The following is a 17,715-nucleotide window of genomic DNA, read 5'->3' on the forward strand; positions in this document are numbered from 1 at the left end:
GCTCATTGTGTCAGGAGTAGTAGATTCGAGATGTTATCGCGACAATCCAGAGTAGCGCTGTCTCGTCCCCATATTTCCGCTTTTGGCCTCTCAAGTCTCAACTTTAAGGGTGGGAGACCCCTAGGTTTCGGCGCACTATCGAACTTCACACGACCTATGGCCGGGCAGCCGCATGTGAAAGAAAGGCTACCTAGGATTGAGAAAGCCCGTGATCGTTTCCGAGAGTTCTCTCTTGCAGGAAAGGTATTTGCAGTGACGGGTGGTGCAAGGGGGTTGGGGCTGTCGATGGCCGAGGCATTGGTCGAAGCTGGCGGACGAGGTGATATTTTCTCTCTACTCATATCAATTTCAACTCTATGGCTCACGTCAACGGTACACAGTATACTGTCTCGATAGGCTTCCTGAACCAGATGACGAATTCCATGCAGCAGAAGAACGCGCCAACCCAGATTTCGGTGGATCCTTAAGCTACCGCCGCATGGACGTAACTAACGATGCAAATACTGAAGCTGTGATGGCCGACATCGCAGCACAAAACAATCGTCTGGACGGTCTCGTTGCAGCCGCGGGAATAAACTACGTTGCTAGTGCGATCAGCCACACACCCAAGAATGTTGACGACGTGATCCACATCAACTATACCGGCGTCTTTCGCAGCGCTGTGGCAGCTGCGAAAGCGATGCTAGAGATGAAGTGCCACGGGTCCATCCTCCTTGTGGCAAGTATGAGCGGTATAATTGCCAACAAGGGCATGGAGTCTGCCATATATAACTCGTCCAAGGCCGCAGTAATCCAGCTGACGCGGAGTCTAGCAATGGAGTGGTCTGAGGTTAGGGAGGATGGTGCGGGTGGGATACGGGTGAACTGTCTTTGTCCCGGGCATATTGAGACGCCAATGGCAAAGATGGTTTTGGAGAAGGATCCGGATACTAGGGAGCTATGGAGTTCAGAAAATATGATGAAGCGGCTAGCAAGGCCGGAGGAGTTTAGGGGCATTACCTTGCTGCTCATGAGCGATGCATCGAGCTTCATGACCGGTAGTACTGTGATTGTGGACGGTGGGCATACTGCTTGGTAAAGGCTTGTCTGGCAGAAGTTGAAGCGTTGTACTTGTAAGAGGATGCGGCTGTAGCGATTGAGGTTAATTTGTTTAAGCCAGTGATTGATGCAAGGGTCGTTTGGTCGTAATGATCTGCTAGACGCTTACACGTATTATAAGTCGCTCGGCATTGCAAAAGGGTAAATAGTTGACATTGAGTAGGGTACGGGGATCGACGAGTGGAGTACTGCCCTCGAAGAGTGGAATTTGAGTGTTTCATTGATTAGGAAGTCTGTACAGTCATATCGCTTCTGCTTACCCAGATCAGCGGGCGATAAATGTCTTCATCAGCAAGCTGGTACGCAAGATAGAGGTTTTTAGTCGGTTGAAGGTGATAGAACGCATATTAAACATTCTTCATTGAGAGAAACTACACAGCACAGAAGCCGGGGGGATCACTGCAGAAATTGACCAAAATCACAACCCTCGCGCAATAGCTATAAAACCCTCAAACAACCAGAAACCGGAGAAAACCCAGACCTCTTGCTCGACGAGTCAGACTCGGACTGCCGTTTTCGATGTATCACCGATAGGATCGCCAAGGAACCATTGTGCGAACGTCTTGAACTCGGCTTTGTCCAAGGTTGTGAAGTCATAGGATTTAGTGTGGCGTAACACCAATTTCTGGCCATCGTAATATGCCTCGATGACACGTGGGCGCTGTCTGTTCAGTGAGAAAAGTAGGACCTGATAGTTCAGTTAACATTGCTCATTTTTATTGTGATCGCAGAAATGGGTGTGCATTTACCGGTGCTATCATGTCATTTACGAACACCTTCTGCTTCAGTTGGCCCAATATGATGCGCACGACGGTCAACACCTCCCCGTATAGCAGATGACTGTCATCTGCATTGAGGTCATTGTGCATGATGCATTTAATATGCGGCCGGGCGGCCTTGGCGACATGAAATATTGACAATGTGCCAAACTCTGGTTCAAACGTGCGGTAAAGGTTACCGAAGCCGTAATCCCCGATTCTGAAGACTTGATTAGTAAAGAAGGATGAAAGAACGGAAGGTACTATGACTATGGACTTACTGGTTGCTTGACCATACGCGTCGGACTGCGGGAAAGTCGATCATCAACTTGCGAATGTATGACTGGAGGTAAATGTAGATCAACCGTCCGTATTCGCTGGACAGGGTGAGTCTGGCAGTGTTGTAATCTCGATCGACATATTCTTCTGTCGGCTCTGGTATGCCCTGAGCGAGAAATGGACCGAAAAACTTTGGTGCGAGCGAATCATTACAACGGAGGCTCAGAGGCTCCGTTTGGATGTGGTATCGCTTTAGCAGGGTCTCGTCTAAGGTATAATAACCCTGATCTTCCAGGCTGCTAAAGTCCCTCTCCAGGAGGGTGAGTGCTTTGCGGAGAGTGTACCGATCGCGTGACTCAGTGTTGGACTCCATGTTTACAGCTTTTGAGGGAAATTATTGGCAATGAGAGAAACACTAAATTAAGCAATTGTATAAAGTAGAGGAGAGTGAGGAAAGGACTGGCAATCTTATGTGTTCGCAGCAAGTGTCCGCGTTATATAGCAGGAAGGGGTATGGGCTGAGGCTGGCTCTCGGCTGATGATCCTCGACGACGGAAATCTGCTCGCGTTGCCCCGCACCGGGCCTTGAGCCAATCAGAAGTCGATCCTCGTTGCCGCTGGCGGTATCACAGCCCTGGCTGCATCGGCTGTGATTCTGGCCTCTCCGTTCATTGTCTTTCGTTCCTGCATCTATTGGCTATGAAGCATCGTTTCCTGCTTAAAACAAAGTGTGCTGCTGGCTCCGTCTCAGCAAAGTACCCCAAAGCCGCACACACATGGTGGTAACTATAATTAGTCGTCTTAACCATTGGCCAAGTAGGCGCTCGGTATAGGTCGGGCTAGGTCAACCATCAGACAACGAAGCTGATTGACCAGTGTGAAAAGAAGAGAGAGTTTAAATGTTACTGAGGTGCGCAAATAGTAACGAATGATCTACTACAGGATAACATTGGCAGGGAACAGAATCCATGTCGGCCTCCAACTGTCCGCTAGGCCCTATCTATTGGGTGGTTTGTCCTAACCTACATACCGCTTGACATGGGAGACAAGGGCTGAGGCGGCAACTCTTAGGCGCCATGTCTATAGCCCCCGATCTTCTTGCGAGAGCGGCTAAGGGGTGCTACCCGACGACATAAAAGGGACCGTTCTCTCCATCATCAGAATAGGAATAAAGTCCATCACATCAAACATCACATTGCGTTTCTGCTAAGATCTTCTTCGTTTCAAACTTGGTCGCTACTTCGCCCAGCATGGTTGACGCATCCACCGAAGTCCCGGACTCACCGAGAGCCTGGCAAGAGCAAGTCAACTTTTTGGGACTGAGCAGCCAAACCATTCACAACGTGCCGTTGAAATCCGCATCCCATGTTCCTAGGGAGCAGTTCCTCATGCTCCGAGTGCTCTGGAAATCTCATACCTCTTCTGCATTTTTGGACTATTACGACTTGAGCCAATGGCTGCCACGTGCGAACGCCATGTTGAAACATGTTTCCTCTTGGGACAAATACTGTAAAACCTTCGACCCGAGAAGCCCGATCCCGGAAGGGACCTTTGCCGCAGCCCGTTATTACCAACTTCAGGTCTCGAAAACAAAGCAAGATGATTCTGGTAGTGGTGTTTCCTTCACTCCTAAAGTCCATAACACCCGTTCTAGGGCGCAACCCGCACAGCCTCCGATCAGGCAACCGGACTTCAACCCCGCGACCCCTTCAAGGAAACCAAACCAGACCTTCGAAACGCCTCATGTGGTCGACAATGCAGACAAAAGTCCCTCGGCCTTGTCCTCCTTCTCCCCCCCTTCCCATTGGAGCACCATAAGCCCCGACGATGAATTCATGTACCCCCCGACGAAAGATGAACAAATTGTGAATACCGCTTTGCTGGTCTACCTTGATTCTCTCACACTCCACTTCAACCTCCCTGTCAGTTGGTCTCTGCATCGAATGGCATTGACTGCAGAATTTACGAATGCAAAGTTCGAAGCCAGAACAGATGGCTATCTCGCGGATTCCAGTGGGGATATCAAGGCCATCGTCGAGGTTAAGCCTATGCTTAGACAGACGAAGGAGCCCCAGATTCGCATCCAAGAGAGCCACCAAATGGTGGCCGGGCTACTAATGGACTACAAATCAGCTTTACCTGCACCTCGAAATAAGCCGTAAGTGATGAACGTTGCGAGGTGTTGCCTTCTATTCACTGACTCTCGTTATCAACAGCCGCATTATAATATCACAAGATAGACAGGAGATCTACATCTCCGTGGCAAAATACGACGATAATTACATTGCCTATCTTCAAACTGGAAAGAATCAAAATAACCCCTTTATGACCATGCACCAGTTCGGGCCCTGGAACACTCATAGCGCCGCTGCCATGCGCGAATTAGGTCCGATTCTTCTAGCAATCAGCCTTCGTGCGCAGCATTACTAGCTGGATGGACGCATTTGCTCCCGGTCTTCTTCTCATGTTATGTACTTACTGAAGCCTTCGTGTTGGTTACTTGTTCTGGCTTGTCTGCTCGGTATAGGAATATGTGGCTGTATCAATGGTTTCTGAAACGCTATCGCCTAGCACTGTCGTTGGGTTAGTTTGTATCATTTATGTCTCATGAAGATCATTTCACCTAAGAAGCCAAGTAACTTAAAATAAATTGAACAATGAACTGATCTGTAGCCGTATCGTGTTGATACATATATTTAGTTTTCTGTGACACTAAATAGTGAAATAAACTCCCGGAATCAATGAAGAAAGGAGTCACTGAAAGGAGTCACTGAAGGAATCTGTCACAGAGCAGTGGTGGTCGACAAATTGCTCGTGTGCCCGTTCACCTACAACCAAACCACATAAAACCCCAAATGCGGGCTAACTGGTACCGAAAATTCTTGAGTCATTCCTATCCATTCTGTTGCAGCGGCAAATGATGAAATGTCAGATCATTGAAACTAGCACAGCATTCAGCTTCGACTTCCAGAAGTCTCATAAAGCGGACATGTGCAAGTCATCCAAGACAGGATGTTCGTGACAGATCGTGCACTCTACTTTGGAACAGAAGGCATCACCGTAGGAGGAATAGCACCACGACGCCGACCTATATCGCGCAAACCCTCATATATCACGTCAAAGGTTACCGACAAAGTCTCCTCGGGCCCGCTTGAACCCAATAGAACCTTACGGGCTATGTCTTCACTGATCGCATGGACATCGCGTGCGTTTCCCCATCCGTCGACCACGGACAAGGAGGTGAACCGGTCACATAGTTCCTTGTGCGTTTCGTACGTCGGCACCCCGATTGAAGAAGTGTCTAGGAAACCTTTATCATCGAGGCTTTGAATGAGAAGTTGTGTGGCCTGCTCTCCCGTCAAGCTGTCAAATGTCATGACTCTTCTGAATCGACTCCGTAAGCCTGGATTGGAACTCAGTAGTAAGTCCATTTGCTCGCCGTACCCAGCCAGAATGATGAACATTTTTGCTCAAATTTTGGGTTAGTTATGGCACCCACTATCTCTCCGATGGCTTCTTTCGAATATCGGTCGCCCCCTACCAAGCGATATGCTTCGTCTATGAATAGAACCTTTCCCAAGGCCTGGTCGAATAGCTCGAGAACCTTTGGTGTGAGAACGCTTTGTCGGATATCGGGAGATCTCAAGTCTCGGGTAGAGAACGGTGATTTATCTCAATTTAGTGAGCGAGGCAAGGCGTCCGAAATTGAATACCAGAGAACGCTAGAGAGGTTGAGACAGTGGGTTATTCTTCAAAGCGAAGAGCAGGGCGAGGTGAATGGCTTGACTATGAAGCACTGTTATATTAATGCGATCGCTATGTTGGAGCGGATGTTCAGTGAGATGTGCGGGGAAGGACACGATACAGGATGCAAGATTGGCAGGCTGGCGATGATGGTTTATGACTGGGTCTGTTGCTTTGAGCCTGGATTGAGTGTTTTCCAAAGGAGAGAGCCAGTGGCATTGGTACTGCTGGCCTATTTCCTGGTGATTATGAAGATCCATGATGAGGTATGGTTTGCTCGAGGGTGGGCTGAACATATCATGGGGGGCATTGAGGAATGCTTGGGTAGGGAGGATCGTCGGTGGTTACAATGGCCGATGGAGACAATCTTTGGCCTGGATGATTGTGCAACTAAGAAGACACAGTCATCCTAGTGCAGTGCCATCATAGTAGTAGTTTGCCTTGAGTTTATCCCCCCGACCGCAACCCAAGCAGTGACTATCGTCTCAACCCCACACCCTTCTCTCGCTCAATTATGCCCCCTTCCCAACAGCTCCAACTTATTCCCTGACTTCCTCCTCAAGGTATTCCAGGGCCAAAGTGTGTTGACTGACCATGCGCACCAAACTATCAACAAAGGCTTTGGATGAGATAAATTGGGATGAGTAACAAAACAACGCCACGAAGGGAGAGAAGACACCATTCGGACATCATGGCCGGACATAGAGGTGCCAAAGAGGAATACTATTGTTGGAGCTGCTGCGAGCGAGAACATAGAACCGTATATTTCAAAACACCATCCACCTGCATTGCAAGTGTCGCTGTCGTATGAGGATTGTTCGGCTTCCGTGGCCTGATGCACTCATGGTCGTGGAAGGGGAAGGGATTGGAGTAATTGAGAGGTCCAAATTGAGTTATTTGTTAAATCTAGAAGAGTTCTCGATGCAGTAGTGGTGAAGACTGGCAATTGTTGAAAGAAGCAATTAATCTCCGACTGGACGCTTTTCCATCAACCGTTATTTATATAGAGCTACTTTTTGCTTGACCACTCTATATTTGTTTTTGGGTACAGCTGCTGACATTCAGTCACAGTTCACAACCTTTAAAAAAATGGTAGATATCACCCCTCTAGTAAACAGATATATCCCATACACACTCAACAGTCAATTTTGCTACTCTCGACGTATCCGTAATCACCGCACCAAGACAGCAAGTCCTTTTCCTAACTGAGCCGATCGTATTCGTCAAGATGCCACTAAACCCAATGTAGACCGCGCCTGGGGCTCGGCTGCAGATCCCTTGGCACGGGGCGGCTTATGCCTCCCGTAGGATTCATACCCTTACCCGTCGCGAATAGCAAAGGCCTCCGATCAATCACATTATCCTGATGCCTTAGCAGTGGAGCTCGTTCCAACTCTTGTTTACCGAAATGCCAAGATTCAAACACCGCATAATCCTCCTATCAGCTGTCACTAATATCAAAACAGAATATGACCGCCTGAATCCTACGCAGGCTTTCATGTTCCCACGGGACGTTATTTAGGCAGCAGATTGTTACAATTTTAGACATGCAGGTATGTAGGAATGTAACTCCGCTATTGTGGTGTTGACAGCCACCAAGTATGCTGCAGCACTGCTTTGGACGAGTGATTACATCACAGCAAGCTCTTGGCATCAGGCGTCCTAAATCGCTGTCCACGGGTACAGCGGGTTTTGCTGCGCGGAGCATTCCAAAGCTGCCAGTGCAGCCAATCATCGTATAATCGATGCATCACATACATGGTGACTGCCAACGGTGCCACCACTATGCTCGTATACACCCAGTCCAAAATGGCTAGCGACTTGCCCATCAAAGGCCGTCATCGTGCCCTCAACCAGATCGGAGCCATCTGAAACTTGCTCCATATTCACGCATGACTGGCTACACCTGCTACTCCACAATTATAAAAATAACGCGGGCGTAATTTCTTCCAGATGACGATGGCAAGTAATATTCCGGCATTTGTAATGTAGATGGCTCAGCTCTAGGCCTACATCCGGATATCCGGATATAAATACCATCAAATCCTCATCCTAGATACAGTCCCAGAATAACAAATTCAGCTCTTTATTACGACTACCACCAACATGAAGAAAACCACCTTACTATCCCTTGCCGTGGGTCTTACCCAAACCCACGCATTCCCCTCGCAAGGAGCAGCACCGCACCCACTACCATGGTCCCCTCCCGGCCCTAACGATGGTAAACATTCCTATCCTATCCACGATCCTTCATACGCCAAGCCATGATTAACATAAACTGATGATAGTCCGCGCCCCCTGCCCAATGCTCAACACCCTCGCCAACCACGGCTACCTCCCGCACAACGGCAAAAACATCACCGAGCAACACACCATCAACGCCCTGTACAACGCGCTTGGCATCGAAGCAGAACTCTCCAAATACCTCCACCAGGAAGCTGTCACCACCAACCCAACCCCAAACGCAACCACATTCTCCCTGAATGATCTAAGCCGTCATGATATTCTCGAACATGATGCTAGCTTGAGGTATGTCCCTCCCCCATCCCACCACTCCATCCATCTAACCCAGTATGTATCATGGTATAGCCGCCAAGACGCCTTCTTCGGCGACAACCACGACTTCAACCAAACCATCTTCGACGAAACCCGCTCATACTGGACCTCCCCCATCATCGACGTGAAGCAGGCTGCTCTGTCCCGCCAAGCACGTGTTAACACCTCTATGGCTACGAACCCGAATTATACCATGTCCGAGCTGGGTGCGTCGTTTAGTTATGGGGAGACGGCGGCGTATATCATTGTTCTTGGAGATAAGGAGAATGGGTTGGTAAATCGGTCGAGGGTGGAGTATCTTTTTGGTAGGTCAATCCTTTGGTGGGGTTGAAGTAATGGTGGAGAGTTTATGGTTGGCTAATGTTTTGCAGAGAATGAACGTCTTCCGCTTGATTTGGGGTGGACTCGTGCGAAGGACAATATCACCTTTGATGATTTGAGAACGATGTTGAATAGGATTGTAAATGCCACCGGTGGGGAGAGTGAGTTTGATAGGGAGTTGGCGAAGAGGGGTGGGGTGCATGTTGGGAGGTGGAGGGGGTACTAGGTGGACTTTGTTCTGAGTGCGTGGGATAGGAGTGGGTTGAATGGATGGTGAGTGTGTATCGGTGTGATTAGGGGATGGATATGAAATCAGCTTTGGGTCGTCCACATTGTTATGATTGGCATATACGATTTATGTGTGTATGAAGAGTCCTGCTTGGAATATTATAAATTCGAAGAACATATTATCGTTATCATTTACTGCTTTGGGAAATGTTTGAGTCCTAGTTGGATGGTCACTGATGTTCCACCCTAATACTTACCCGATCTGCTGTATCTGGCGAATGGCCTGCACTAATACTAGTAGCTATGATTATTACAGCTCACTCTTTCCTTTGAAACCAGATCTTCTCCCCTAGAACAGACTCCAGATCCAACCCCAAGCTCTTCGCTACTCCTTGCTCGTCAACGTAAAACTCGGCCTTCGTATAGTCTGGTCCCACAGCCTCGGCCTCAGGATTATAGTACTTGACGACGAAGAATTCTCCACTGACATGCTCAAACCGCATCCTACTGCTCCCCACACGGTCTCTCAAATCAACAACCAACTTACCGCTCTCCTCACACACCTTAAACTCTCCGTATCCAGGATGGGCATATGTCCCTGTATATGCTCCCAGCGACAACGAAAGTGGTAACCTCGTTTTCAGATCTGGATACAGCCGTGCTACCACACTTTCGACACTCTCGTTGTATATCCGTTCCATCTCCTTAAGCTTCGCCCCTAGCTTCCTCACATGGGTCTCTCTTTCGGCTCCGCTCTTCCCCAGCAGCTGATCGATGAGGTACAAGAACAAATCTAACTCTGCAATCCTCGCGTTCTGGGTATTTCCCATCATTGCAAATGCAAAGCCCTTTGCAGGCAAAAATCCGACCATTATCCCAAATCCAACCCAGCTACCCGTGTGCCAGTACAACTGTTCTCCATGGTAGTAGTCTATAAACCATCCCATGGTATAGAGATGGTATGCACCGGGCGGAGCGAGCATATTTTCCCAATCCGACTCGGCAATGACTGCCCTGGGTATACGGAGTGCTGTGTGCCCCTCTTTCGAGATAGGGGGTGCCTCGTAAAGCATAGCGCGCAGCCACTTTGCGTAATCCATCACGTTAGAAACCATTGAACCAGTTCCGGTTATCGGAGCATAGTTGATATATTGCTCTTCGTAATAGGTGTGTGTTTCCGGATTCCAGGTGTAGCCCTTAACTAGTCTCCTGGACAAGGTCGGGTGCTTTTGCACTTCGGCAGTGGAGAAGTATGTATCGTTCATGTCGAGTGGGTCCCAGATCCTTCTTTTCAGTGTCATTCCAAGACCCTCCCCGTTTATGCGTTCCAACAAATATGTGGCAGCCATGAACATATGATTGTTGTAGTTGAATGTGGTCCGTGGCGGAAAGGCCAGTGGTAGCCATCGAAGCCTGCGGACCTCGGTGCGCAAAGTCTCATTCGGATGAGCGAGGTTGATGGAAAAGAAGTGGCCAGGGAGTCCACTCCGATGCGATAAGATGTCTTCAATTGTAGTGTTGGTGGTGGCAGAAGGAGTAGAAAGAACAAAGTCGTCACGGATGATGGAAGAGACGGGCGTAGACCAGGAGATTGGGTGCGGAGTGGACTGGCTGTCGTCGATCGCTAAAGACATTGCGGCGGCGGTGAAGGCTTTGGTTGTGCTGCATGTTGTGAAGAGAGAGGTGGTGGTCATGGGTGTGGAGGGAAAGGAGGCGTAACCATAGGCCTCAGTTCATTGTTAGTGTAGTTCTTAGGTCAATGGCAATTTGGACGGTGGTGGTACCTTTGCGTAGGTGCTGGAACCGTGCACAACCGATACGGTCAGGCCTGGAATGTGCCATTCTTCAAGCAGTTTGTCGACGAGAGCGTCGAATTCTGCAGTGAGCGGATTGCTTTCCTGGCGGAGGACCATTGCGCTGGAGTCTGTTTGGATCTGGGTTAAAGGGAATGGGAGATGGGATGTGGAAGGAAGTGAGATAGACGAAGATGCAGAGAGTGAGGAGTCAAGTTGCACCGGGGTCCGTGGGTAGCCCGGCGTAGCTGCCTGGCACTAATTCCCGCAGATAAGCCCCGAACGGCCGCAGGAAACCAATAGTCTGCATCAATACTTGCTTTTGCGGCAGCATGCATAAGAGCCTCCTTGATCAGATCCTCCGGTTATTCCAGCTAAATCATTGGTCTTCAATACTAATGCTATATCCCGAACATCAGAGAGTGAGATCTATCATGATCTGAGTATAGCAATCATTTATGTAAGCTTTGTGGCTTATACTACATGCTCAGATCCAATTAAAATGGCCACTCATCGAGTAAAGCTTTCATGCAGGCTGCTCCTGTCGCTGCAGCATACGGTTGCCATACTTTATTTTTATGGCTGTCGGCATAGTCACAAACACCCTTCACCACCAGACAAGGCAGACTATCCCAGACCCCTGCACCCTCCATTTCAAACGCTATCACATTATCACGCATAGCGATGAGGTCTCTGTCTTGTCCAGACTTCATGACAGTATCCCCCGATGCAATGAGACCTAGGTGGATTGCCGGAGAAGGAGGATGCCCCTGTGTAAGTGCAGCCTGAAGACGCTTCCGTTTGACAAGGTTTTCTTTCCTGCATCCCAATTTATGACATGATAGATCAAACACCTCGCCACAGACCGTAGTGTTGGTCGAGTCTGCGCATATGATGCAAGTAGTGCTGCCACGGTGTTTATGCTGATAGCTTGGCTCGTACAGTTCGTCTTGTTCAACTCCTGGATATCGAGCAGTGTTATTGCCAAGCTTCTCATTTATAGCTCCCATATATTCCGTCATTTTGTTCGAAACACGCTGTTGTTCTATGATCGTCTTTACCTTCGAAAGGAAACCTCTTATAGCGACGTTGGGCCGCCCCAGCCCATCGGCAACCGATGCTTTAGGCAGAAATGCCCCAGGAATCCTTCGCCCGAAATCATGCTGGATAATCCCATCACTGACTACTATATCTCCGAGGAGGATTTCTTCCTTCCCCTCCTTATATGGGACGCCGCCACATATTCCGACCACCAGGGCGAGCTTAATGTTCGGATAGGTTGACCGTATTGAAGAGGATGCTTGAGACGCAACACTCTTTCCCATACCCGGAAGATGTACCAATGCGGTGTTATGGCGACCCATTCGACCGAGTGTGTACGTGTTCCAGTCTCCCGATGAATTCCTATACAGGCTGAAGTCTTCAAATCTTTCATCAAACAGAGCACTGACAGCATCAACCTCTAGCGGCAAAGCACAGAATATTGCGACCGTGAAATCTGCTTTATGGGGGAATTGTGAGGCAATGAAAGTCTTTGGAATGACATGGTGAGCGACTGTGTCGAGCGTTTTCGCGGTAGGAGCGCTCTGGATACCCCAGTCATCTTGATAGGCTTCAGATAATCTCTTCAATGGGGAAACAATTTTCTCGTATAAAACATTCTGTCGGGCCATCATCTGCTCTGTATACTCGTACTGTTGTATCGAGTCGCCACCAAATAGCTCAGGGTTGAGACAGTTAATAACAGCCTCCTCGTACATAGAATGCACCATGTCCTTCAAATTGCTTCTGTGTGCCGTTGTCCACGCCCACGTATAGTAGTCATTAACCACAGTTTCACTGAAGGGATGAGGGCATTCTTCACTTGTCAAGGGCTGCTTGATGGCAATTTCGATAAGAATAACCCCTAAGGCTAGAATGTATGGATATTGGTGCATGAGATTATCGGCATCATAGCAGTCCGTAGAAGTAACCACCGCTCGGGCCATGTTTGCCGTCAGATATGGATGTGGCTTTCCCTGATCTGCCAGGCCAGTCTCTTCAATTAGCAGTTGAATGCTCTCGTGAGTCCAGGGTACCATCATCCACGGTGAATTGTAATACTGCCAGACAGACTTGGCAACGGTATAGGCTAGATGAGACTTTCCCTTATTCGAAAGATGAGGTATTTGTGCAAGCCATTGCCCTAGTGAAAGTCCTTCGAAGGGGCGAATGCCACGGGGGGGCTTAGGATCAGGTGGTTCGATCACTTGCAGCACGTTTGATTGAATACAAAACTGAACGGGCCAGCCAAGGCGATTGTCGATCAACTTGCAGAATTCCCCCCGCTCTAGCCGTCTTAATCTTTGGGATAAGAGCGAGCTATTGCGTTTCGGCGATAATAAATCACGATATGGGGATGCAAACCCAACTTTCTTCTTGCTCTTCTGGATATCAGTCTGTCTGCGCAACTCATTGTCGGCCGTTAGTTGTGTTTACTGCCAACCGAGCCTTTTGTCTCACCTTGGTACTTTCACAATCGAGGCCTTCCACTGCACAAATGATGGAGGGTTCGTAGGTGGGAAAGGGCTGGCCTTGAAGGCGAGCTCAAAGGAAACATCATCGTCAAAGATTTGATTGTCAGTACTCAGTCGCAGTCGAGTCGATTCCAAGTGAACAGTGCGGCAGCCACATTTAGCGTAGGTCTGTAACTGAGTGTAGAGGACTTGGTTCAGGTACCCTGAGTATTTGATGTCGTTATCGTCCTGGTATTCCTCCGTATATAGCGGCTCCGTCTCGTCCACCGTGGAACAGTCGGAAATTAGTCGCAAGAGAGCATTGTATTCCGGGCTGTGCCGGACAAAATGTGTCAGGCTTTCCTGTGTCTCTCTGATCAGAGTCTGTCTAATATTGCTCGTTGAATCTTTATAACTGCGGATTCTGCCCAGAGCCTGAAAGCGATCGGCTTCATTCCGCGACGTCTGAGTGGTGGGTTAGTGCACAACGTCAGGATTTCGCGTGTGAGAAGACCCACTGAGCACGCTTTATCTATAATCTTGAATATCTTCAACAATCTTTGTCGCGCAAGGGTTGTCTCGCTGATAGCTGGGATCTGCTGAGATAGAACAAACAGCTCGCATCCCAAAGTGCCGTAAGCGGTATTACGGGTCTGTTGCCCTATGAGAATGACTTGGTTGCTGATCCACGGCAGAACCTGACAGCCCAAGTCCAATACATCGTCCTCGTCCATGAGGCATGATAGAGTTGTACTTGTGCGACATAAGAGCGAGGATGTTTTGTTGAAACAGTCAGCGGGTGCGGGGTAATTATCCAGCACGTGTTGAGCTAAGCCCGAATCGAGAGAGCAGAGCCATAAGTGGTGTTGGTCGAAACCCCCCATTTCATAGTCCCCAAGTTATGGCAGACCAGCCTTCCATCCATGAGGTCACCCTGGCCTGTTACCAGGTCTTTCGAGACTCGGCTGCTGTTCCTGCTCTCCAAGAATGGGCAGAGAATTGCTTAGCCGACTTGAAGCTGTGGGCAAATGGAGCAGGGGCCTTGAAAGTCGGAAAGACATCCCTTGATGCTAGGCTGGCCTCGAATCCGGACGCAAAGGTTTTCGTGGTAAATCTATTAGGAATGCTGCAAGCCTTTGTAGAGCAGTGCGTTGAGACAGGTATAGCCAAAACATCCCTTTGAGCAGAAAGGATCAGGAATGACTTCTTACTAGGAGCGGACGGGCACGGCGATGGGTTGGATCAAGCCATGCAGGATGTAAAGTCCATCATAGGCCAATTGAGTCGAATCATGACTTCCATTCGCAAGGCTGGCATCAATGCACGAATCCAAAAGGCCGATGCTTCTTACGACCCTGGCCATCCGCAGGTCGAGGCTTTAAAAAGCCATTTGCAGCTGCTGTTACTGTCAAGACCCAGATATAATGGCACTTTACAGGCAGAGACTTCCTCGCACGGAGTGCTATTGGTCTCGTCCATAGATGGCACTATAGTGTCTGAGCCACGGTCTTTGACTTTTATCCAGCGACGACTCATTGAGGCAAACCTGAAGCGGAGAAACCGATTCTTGTATGCTCAGCGTCACGCCATCAAGCTGTCCGACAGGGAACCCGCCCCAGCAAAGTCAATACCCACTTCTCGAAAAACGCCACAGCCACTCATTCTCAATCCCAACGCAAGATCAACGGACGCGCCTAAACTTCCCACAGTGTATAGCACAACGACTGCAACCGAAGTACAAGATCCAATCCCGTTTCCGACCCGAGATAGTGCCCAACCAGCGACTACTATCATATCTGCAATCAGCTCTCGTGTGACGTATCCCAAGCCTCCCCAACTGAGACCCGATCAAAATGTCTTCCAATGTCCGTGCTGTTGCCAGACATTGCCAGCTTCCATGAGCAGAGGGAGTCAGTGGAAGTATGTATTGATTCCATGAGCATCCGGATGAATGCTAATCATATGGCCATCCAGAAAACATCTCTCCAGAGATATTCTTCCCTACACATGTATTCTCGAAGATTGTCCTCGCCCCGAGAGAGATTACCATACGAAGGATCTTTGGCTGTCGCACATGATCACAGACCATGGCGGCTTTCCCCATTGGGTTTGCCTAGCCTGCAATGACTCGAGCGAGCGACCAACGTTTTACGAAGAATCGGCATTCACTGAACACTTAGATCAAACGCACTCAACGGGTATCAAACCCCAGCACATACAGATGTTGGTCTCAGCCTGGCGGCGGAAAACACCGATCACAATTGGATCATGTCCGCTCTGTGGGTTGAAAGACCTGGATGCCGATGCCGTTTTGAACCATGTTGCCGAGCACCTGCATTCATTCTCGCTCAAATCCTTACCATGGGCTCCAGGAGACTCTGAGTCTAATGGGGACTCATATGGAGGCTATTACGAAGATCATCCGTATTTTGACACAGCAAAATCGGAAGATACAGGAAGATCGGAAGATACTGGGAGTGTGGGATCAGGATCTATTGAGTCATCTGAGCCAGGGAGCCTCTTGGACTATCTGCCTATCAAGGAATACGACGAGGAGCCAACAGAAAAGAACCAATTGACAGAACAGAAGATTCACCGTCTTTCGGAAGATCCAAGTGGTAGCAAGGATATGATGGGTGTGTTTTTAGCTAGCATCGAGAACGAACATCATGTAACCGCACCCTTTCAAACGCCACCATCGCCAGAAAGCCCTGATAACGAGCTGCCTGTGGACGGGGAAGAAGAAGGCCGAGTCTCCCAATCCCATCATCTCCCATCATTATCACTCACAGTACCTACAGATTCAGATGATGATGACTCTTCGGCCGTTCGACCGCCACTGCCAGCCCCATCTGATAGCGAACCCTCCACAGATGGAGAGGATGAACACCAGGATTCTGCATCGCATAATCTTCCATCATTATCACTCACAGGACCTACAGATTCTGATGATGAGTCTACACCCCCCGGCTTCCAGTCATCATCAGTGGCCGAGGAAAGGCTCCTGTCACACGGTCTGTCACGATATATTGATCTCGATGCAACTCCGCTCCCCAGAGCTCAGAAGGCTGAAGCTGCCATAAACGCCGGAGCAGTAGCTGCTGGATTCTTATCAATTTCTCAGATGGTTCCTAGCCAATTCAGTCTCCCACAGGATATTACTGCCGCAGGTGAATTGCCGAGTACCCCTCTTGTCCTTTATAAGGGAAACCATTTTCACGATTCATTGGACATGCTCTTTCGGGTGTGTTTCGACTGGGTTTCCGATTTTTTGGAACCCTTCAGTTTTGTGTTATGTCGCTCACTCGGTAACCTGCATCCCGAAAATGATCGTGATCGATTCCGCGATGCCATACTGAATGGATCCGACGTTGATGCGCTTCTTGCTGACCCTATTCACCGGCAAAATATCTTCATGTCCGTTACGATGACTATGATCTGGGAATTCATATTTACGCGATATCTATTCGGCTTGGAACGGCCAATACGCTCCGGAATCAAGCGGCTAGAGAAGGAATTAGGGCAGACTCTGCCACAGGAAGCAGTCCATCGCTGGCGAGCCACGACGCTGACTTTATTAGCCCAGGATACTGAGTTGGAACAGCAGCAAGAGCGTGATATTCAAGCTATTTCAATTACTATTATCGATACATTGATGTCTATACTATCGGAGAGAAGTCCATATAAGCCTCGATTGCGCGAGGAGCTCGACGAGGTATTACGCCTTGCTGTGCAACTCTCTGTTGAAATGCGTACGCAATTGGCAGAATACATTATGCTACCCCCTCTTCAGCCAGAGTATGACAGCGAAGGCAACTTGACAAATCAGATCTTCTTCAACGCCTCGTTGATGCATGATGATAGTGGCGTGTATGCATCAGATGAACAGGCACAAAGTGAACAGGCTGTTGTTCGCTCAGTTCTTTTCCCTTTGGTAGTGAGAAAGGGCGATGACGATGGCAAAGGAGACGAAGAGGTGATTGTTTATCCAGCTCAGGTCGTGGTATCAGATACGTCAGACAGTGGTAGACCTCACCCGCCGCCCTCTCATGACACAAGAGATTTTGATGCTGCAAACGAAGAGGCGGATTATGATTCGGACAGGACTTCGGCAGGTAGCGCTCCAAGTCAAGTGTCGGTCGATGTTAGAGGAGTGCCACTTTAGTTGCTGCTTTAGCTAATAATGAAGCTGACATGTGCGCGCAAAGCACTTCTTACTTCTACAAACACCAAATTTTGTATCACCCTCGAAGTAGTCGTTTCTTGGCTATATTCTGATAGTAGCAGACATCTTATCTTAAGCCTCCATGAAGATCTTTTTTCTTTATTTTTTCTTCCTCTTCTTCTTCCTCTTCTTTTTCCTCTTCTTCTTCCTCTTCTTCTTCCTCTTCTTCTTCCTCTTCTTCTTCCTCTTCTTCTTCCTCTTCTTCTTTCCTTTGTTTT

At 48.8% G+C, this 17,715-nt stretch overlaps 7 protein-coding genes across 7 annotated transcripts; 4 read left to right on the plus strand and 3 right to left on the minus strand.

Moving 5' to 3' along the window:
- Nucleotides 1-156: 156 nt before the first annotated feature.
- Nucleotides 157-1,078, plus strand: BO88DRAFT_336806 (NAD(P)-binding protein; the record flags this gene model as incomplete). The annotated part of the gene is made up of 2 exons (XM_025702911.1): nucleotides 157-319; nucleotides 381-1,078. The coding sequence occupies 2 exons, from the start codon at nucleotides 157-159 to the stop codon at nucleotides 1,076-1,078; spliced, it is 861 nt and encodes a 286-aa protein (XP_025564603.1).
- A 361-nt stretch (nucleotides 1,079-1,439) lies between these two features.
- Nucleotides 1,440-2,644, minus strand: BO88DRAFT_362863 (uncharacterized protein). The gene is made up of 3 exons (XM_025703927.1): nucleotides 2,138-2,644; nucleotides 1,848-2,076; nucleotides 1,440-1,786 (listed from the first exon to the last, which is right to left on the minus strand). Exons 1-3 carry the CDS (start codon nucleotides 2,506-2,508, stop codon nucleotides 1,595-1,597), a joined length of 792 nt encoding a protein of 263 aa, XP_025564604.1. The 5' UTR covers nucleotides 2,509-2,644; the 3' UTR covers nucleotides 1,440-1,594.
- Nucleotides 2,645-3,385: 741 nt separating this feature from the next.
- Nucleotides 3,386-4,565, plus strand: BO88DRAFT_424354 (uncharacterized protein; the record flags this gene model as incomplete). Its single annotated transcript, XM_025708731.1, has 3 exons — nucleotides 3,386-3,715; nucleotides 3,806-4,293; nucleotides 4,352-4,565. 3 exons carry the CDS (start codon nucleotides 3,386-3,388, stop codon nucleotides 4,563-4,565), a joined length of 1,032 nt encoding a protein of 343 aa, XP_025564605.1.
- Nucleotides 4,566-5,170: 605 nt separating this feature from the next.
- On the minus strand, nucleotides 5,171-5,599 carry BO88DRAFT_480167 (uncharacterized protein; the record flags this gene model as incomplete). The annotated part of the gene is made up of 1 exon (XM_025712117.1): nucleotides 5,171-5,599. One exon carries the CDS (start codon nucleotides 5,597-5,599, stop codon nucleotides 5,171-5,173), a length of 429 nt encoding a protein of 142 aa, XP_025564606.1.
- Nucleotides 5,600-7,958: 2,359 nt separating this feature from the next.
- BO88DRAFT_442863 (peroxidase family protein) lies at nucleotides 7,959-9,197 on the plus strand. The gene is made up of 4 exons (XM_025709985.1): nucleotides 7,959-8,100; nucleotides 8,168-8,408; nucleotides 8,469-8,740; nucleotides 8,807-9,197. The coding sequence occupies exons 1-4, from the start codon at nucleotides 7,986-7,988 to the stop codon at nucleotides 8,980-8,982; spliced, it is 804 nt and encodes a 267-aa protein (XP_025564607.1). The 5' UTR covers nucleotides 7,959-7,985; the 3' UTR covers nucleotides 8,983-9,197.
- BO88DRAFT_442864 (penicillin-binding protein) lies at nucleotides 9,168-14,033 on the minus strand. Its single transcript, XM_025709986.1, has 5 exons — nucleotides 13,791-14,033; nucleotides 13,280-13,737; nucleotides 11,347-13,219; nucleotides 10,769-11,035; nucleotides 9,168-10,711 (listed from the first exon to the last, which is right to left on the minus strand). The coding sequence occupies exons 1-5, from the start codon at nucleotides 14,004-14,006 to the stop codon at nucleotides 9,302-9,304; spliced, it is 4,224 nt and encodes a 1,407-aa protein (XP_025564608.1). The 5' UTR covers nucleotides 14,007-14,033; the 3' UTR covers nucleotides 9,168-9,301.
- A 140-nt stretch (nucleotides 14,034-14,173) lies between these two features.
- On the plus strand, nucleotides 14,174-17,480 carry BO88DRAFT_486904 (uncharacterized protein; the record flags this gene model as incomplete). The annotated part of the gene is made up of 3 exons (XM_025712497.1): nucleotides 14,174-14,432; nucleotides 14,487-15,192; nucleotides 15,247-17,480. The coding sequence occupies 3 exons, from the start codon at nucleotides 14,174-14,176 to the stop codon at nucleotides 17,435-17,437; spliced, it is 3,156 nt and encodes a 1,051-aa protein (XP_025564609.1). The 3' UTR covers nucleotides 17,438-17,480.
- Between the last annotated feature and the right edge of the window lie 235 nt (nucleotides 17,481-17,715).

The sequence above is a fragment of the Aspergillus vadensis genome (assembly GCF_003184925.1).
Source record: "Aspergillus vadensis CBS 113365 unplaced genomic scaffold BO88scaffold_7, whole genome shotgun sequence".
Lineage (NCBI taxonomy): Eukaryota > Fungi > Ascomycota > Eurotiomycetes > Eurotiales > Aspergillaceae > Aspergillus > Aspergillus vadensis.

Excerpts from the sequence above, each read along its gene's own strand:
- BO88DRAFT_362863 (XM_025703927.1), bottom strand. The coding sequence starts at position 2,508 with ATGGAGTCCAACACTGAGTCACGCGATCGGTACACTCTCCGCAAAGCA. Across the intron at positions 2,077-2,137 it reads CGCGTATGGTCAAGCAACCA|AATCGGGGATTACGGCTTCG; the intron begins GTAAGTCCATAG and ends TCAAGTCTTCAG. Across the intron at positions 1,787-1,847 it reads TAAATGACATGATAGCACCG|GTCCTACTTTTCTCACTGAA; the intron begins GTAAATGCACAC and ends CTGAACTATCAG.
- BO88DRAFT_442863 (XM_025709985.1), top strand. The coding sequence starts at position 7,986 with ATGAAGAAAACCACCTTACTATCCCTTGCCGTGGGTCTTACCCAAACC. Across the intron at positions 8,101-8,167 it reads CCCTCCCGGCCCTAACGATG|TCCGCGCCCCCTGCCCAATG; the intron begins GTAAACATTCCT and ends AACTGATGATAG. Across the intron at positions 8,409-8,468 it reads GAACATGATGCTAGCTTGAG|CCGCCAAGACGCCTTCTTCG; the intron begins GTATGTCCCTCC and ends ATCATGGTATAG.
- BO88DRAFT_442864 (XM_025709986.1), bottom strand. The coding sequence starts at position 14,006 with ATGGACGAGGACGATGTATTGGACTTGGGCTGTCAGGTTCTGCCGTGG. Across the intron at positions 13,738-13,790 it reads TTATAGATAAAGCGTGCTCA|ACGTCGCGGAATGAAGCCGA; the intron begins GTGGGTCTTCTC and ends CCCACCACTCAG. Across the intron at positions 11,036-11,346 it reads CCGACAGCCATAAAAATAAA|TGCCAGGCAGCTACGCCGGG; the intron begins GTATGGCAACCG and ends TGCGGGAATTAG.